General features: G+C 36.5%; 1 protein-coding gene and 1 non-coding gene across 2 annotated transcripts; one reads left to right on the top strand and one right to left on the bottom strand.

The window, feature by feature from the left end:
• Positions 1–1,635: 1,635 nt before the first annotated feature.
• On the bottom strand, positions 1,636–1,742 carry LOC142605429 (small nucleolar RNA R71). Its single transcript, XR_012839050.1, has one exon. It is a non-coding gene; the product is annotated as a small nucleolar RNA R71 (small nucleolar RNA).
• Positions 1,743–2,769: 1,027 nt separating this feature from the next.
• Positions 2,770–3,336, top strand: LOC142644092 (uncharacterized). Its single transcript, XM_075818772.1, has one exon. It carries the CDS (start codon positions 2,770–2,772, stop codon positions 3,334–3,336), a length of 567 nt encoding a protein of 188 aa, XP_075674887.1.
• Positions 3,337–4,312: the final 976 nt, after the last annotated feature.

Below are 4,312 nucleotides of genomic sequence, written 5' to 3'. Positions count from 1 at the left end.
TCTGACGTTAAATGGGCCAAAATCGTCGGTTAAGTGAAGCCTAAAAATCTAGGATTTTCTCCAAACGGGAATAGGATTCCTTGACCTATTTAAAGGCTCTTTAGGGAAAAAAGAAGGAAGACCAGAGAGGAAAAGGAGGTGTCACATAGAAGAACTTGTTTTGGGAGTCATTATGAAGAGGAGGATCTGAGGACAAAGGCGAAAGCTTCATGTTGGTCAACCAATTCAGATGAAAGACATAAGTTTTATTTGTTTTTTTTTTTTTTTTTCAATTTTATTATGAACTAAATTTATTTTCTAGAGCATTGATGTAGTCTAGCAATGAACACACAATTTATATTCTGAATTATTTTATTTTTAATATTTCCATGATTGAGTGTTTAATTCTTATTCTTGATGCTTACTAATTTTTTACGAATAATTGTTTGATCAATTGAATTACAATGAGACCGAGATGTGATTTGTTTTTTTAGTTCTAGAATTAAACATCATTAGTTGAGCGAAAGTAGATATGCTTTACCGCGATTAGTGTGATTTTTCAGAAAATTCAAAGTACGTAATGAGTCTCCAATTAATTAAATTCACATAGAGATTTGGAATTGTTAGTTGAAGATATTGAATACTTAAGGAATTTTTAATCATCAACGGGAGATTATTAGAATTTAATAATTAGGAAGAATAAATCGTGTGGGATTTGTTAGGTAAAATCAATCGCTCTAGATCCATTCTTATCATATTTTTACACCTTTAGATTTTTACATTTTGTTAATCTTTTATTCGTAGATTTATTTTTATTAAATAGTTTAATTTAACTCAGATAGTAGAACGTTCCATTTATTTTCAATTTTCCAAATAGTAATTAATTTAGTGAATTTCGGTATTCAATAACATATTTAATCCCTGTGGGTTCGACATTCGTTTTCTAAAAACACTTTACTACTTGTTACGATTCTGTGCGCTTGCAGATTATTTTACGCGAACAAGTTTTTGGCGCCGTTGCTGGGGATTAACTATTTGTTATTGATATTGATACTAGCTAGATATTTACTACTTTGGATTTTATTTTATTTTTTCAAAAAAAATTATTTAAATTAGGTGCATCTGAGTTTGTTTTCTTTCTTTTCAGGAATTAGAAGTGCATGACCAGATCTAAACTGTTAGAGCATACACTCTTTGATCCTGAAATTGAAAGAACCTTACGTTAGCTCAAGAAAGAAAAGAAGAAAGAGGCCAACACATCTCTATCTAATATGGCCGATCAAGAGCAAAAGGCGTTAAGAGATTATGCTACGCCTTCGATAAATGGAGCTACATCGAGCATAAGGAGGCCAACCATACAAGCCAATAATTTTGAGATCAAGCCGGCCATCATTCAGATGATACAGCAGACTGTCCAGTTCGGGGGTTTATCACAAGAGGATCCTAATGTCCATATTGCAAATTTCTTGAAAATTTGTGATACTTGTAAACATAATAGAGTGACAGATGATGCGATTCGACTAAGACTTTTTCCGTTCTCACTTAGGAATAAAAGCAAAAGTTTGGTTGAATTCTTTGCCACCTGGCATCATTACTACATGGGAGGAGTTGGCTCAAAAATTCTTAGCAAAATATTTCCCTCCCGCAAAGACAACAAAGCTAAGGAATGATATCACCATGTTCATCCAATATGAGGGTGAATCATTATATGAAGCATGGAAGAGGTACAAAGATTTATTGCGAAGGTGTCCTCATCATGACCTTCCAGCATGGCTTCAAGTGCAAACATTCTACAATGGTCTACGAGCTACAAACAGGTCTATGGTTGATGCAGCAGCTAGTGGAAGCTTTAATGAGTAAAACTCATGAGGCAGCCTATGAACTTTTGGAAGAATTGGCATCCAACAACTATCAATGGCCTACAGAAAGAGCAATGCCAAGAAAGACAGCTAGAGTTTTAGAACTTGATTCTATTATCTCATTGGCGACACAAATGGCAACTTTGTCCCAACGACTAGGTAAAGTGAATGTTAATGCTATTCAAACTAATGTTGTTTGTGATCATTGTTCAGGAAATCATTCAAGTGCTAACTGCCAAGTGGGAAATCCTTTTGCCCAATCAAGTTATGGACAAGCAAATTACGTGTCAAATTTTCAAGGTCAAAATAATCCATACTAGAACACGTACAATCCTGGATGGACGAATCACCCCAACTTTTCATGGATTAATAACCAAGGGCAGGCTAAACCACCTCAGCAAGAGAAGCAGTCTACACTTGAGGACATGTTCATGTAGTACTTGCAGAAGATAGATGTGGCGATCCAAAACAATTCAGCTTCAATCCGTAATCTTGAGGTGCAGATCGGTCAGCTCTTAAGCATGCTCACAGAGAGGACTGTAGGAACTTTGCCAAGCAACACTATCACCAATCCAAAAGAACATGTAAAGGCAATATCATTGAGAAGTGGACGAACATATGAGGAGCCAAAAGTAACAAATGCAAAACAAGATGAAGCTGTAGATAATAAGGAGTCAAAGATGAAGGAGGCTAAGTCAGAGATGAAAGAAGTGGAGCAAGCTGAGAGGACTAAGGAGAATGAAAGAGCTTCAAAATCAAAAAAAATCTAGGGAAGTTACTTTTGAGACTTCTTCTCCTTCAATTTATGATCCACCAATTCCTTTTCCGCAAAGATTAAAAAAAAAACAATGTGGATGATCAGTTTTCTAAATTTCTAAGTATATTTAAGCAATTGCATATTAATATTCATCTCATTGAAGCTTTGGAACAAATGCCTAAATATGCTAAATTTTTGAAGGATATTATATCAAAGAAGCGGAAATTGGAGGAGCATGAAATAGTAATGCTGGCAGAGGAGAGTAGTGCAATCTTACAAAAGAAGCTACCGCCTAAGCTGAAAGATCCAAGGAGTTTCGCTATCCCTTGCACTATAGGAAAATCTTATTTTGATAGAGCTTTATGTGATTTAGGGGCAAGTATTAATCTAATGCCTTTCTCTGTTTTCAGGAAATTGGGTCTTGGAGAAGTAAAGCCGACCACTATCTCTTTACAATTGGCGGATAGATCCATTAATTATCCAAGAGGAGTCATTGAGGATGTATTAGTAAAAGTTGACAAGTTCATCTTCCCGGCTGACTTCATTGTCCTTGATATGGATGAGGACGAGGAGATCCCTTTGATATTGGGTCCACCTTTCCTTGCAACGGGGAGGACCTTAATTGATGTCCAGCAAGGAAAACTTGTTTTGAGGGTCGAAGAGGATGAGGTCACTTTTGATGTATTTAAGTCTATGGAATTTCTTCCCGAGACACATTCTTGTTTTCAAATAAGTGACTGAGACGTGATCATGGCCGATGAGACTTATGCAATTGATTTTCTAAAGTTACCACTTAAGGTATGTCTTACTCGCTCTACACCTGTTAAATTCAATGATGAAGAGGTTAAGGAGTGTGAAAGATATTTGGAGGCTACACCACTCTTTCCTCTTTCAATGAAACCAAAAGTGGAAGACTTAAAATCATGTCAGCCAACATCTCCACCAGAAGAACCACTTAAACTTGAGCTCAAACCGCTTCCATCAAAGTTAAGATATGCTTTCTTAGGTCAAGACTCTACTCTTCCAATTATTATTAACAGTTCTTTGAGTGATGTAGAGGAGGAAAAGTTGCTAAGAATCTTGCGGGAACACAAGATGGCTTTGGGCTGGACCATCTCTAACATCAAAGGAATTAGTCCTTCAATTTGCACACACAAGATTTTAATGGAGGAAAAATATAAACCAATTATCCAACCCCAGAGAAGATTGAATCCATCAATGCAAGAAGTGGTGCATAAAGAATTGCTGAAGCTGTTAGATGCCGGAATTATTTATCCTATCTCGGACAGCGCATGGGTAAGTCCAGTACAAGTCGTCCCAAAGAAAGGTGGAATCACCGTGATCAAAAATGATAATGATGAACTTATAACAACAAGGACGGTCATGGGATGACGAATGTGCATAGATTACAGAAGGCTTAATGATGCAACTCAGAAAGATCATTTTCCTTTACCTATTATTGATCAAATGCCAGAAAGACTTGCAGGGCATGCTTACTACTGTTTTTTGAATTGATATTTGGTTATAATCAAATAGCCATCGCGCTTGAAGATCAAGAGAAGACCACTTTTACTTGTCCATATGGAACATTTGCATATAGGCGGATGCCTTTTGGCCTTTGCAATGCGCCAGCAACATGTCAAAGATGTATGATGTCCATCTTCTCGGACATGGTGGAAATTTGTTTAGAAGTCTTCATGGATGACTTCTCTGTCTT

The sequence above is a fragment of the Castanea sativa genome, chromosome 7 (assembly GCF_040712315.1).
Source record: "Castanea sativa cultivar Marrone di Chiusa Pesio chromosome 7, ASM4071231v1".
NCBI classification, from domain to species: Eukaryota; Viridiplantae; Streptophyta; class Magnoliopsida; order Fagales; family Fagaceae; genus Castanea; species Castanea sativa.
This window is presented reverse-complemented; position numbering and strand designations above follow the sequence as displayed.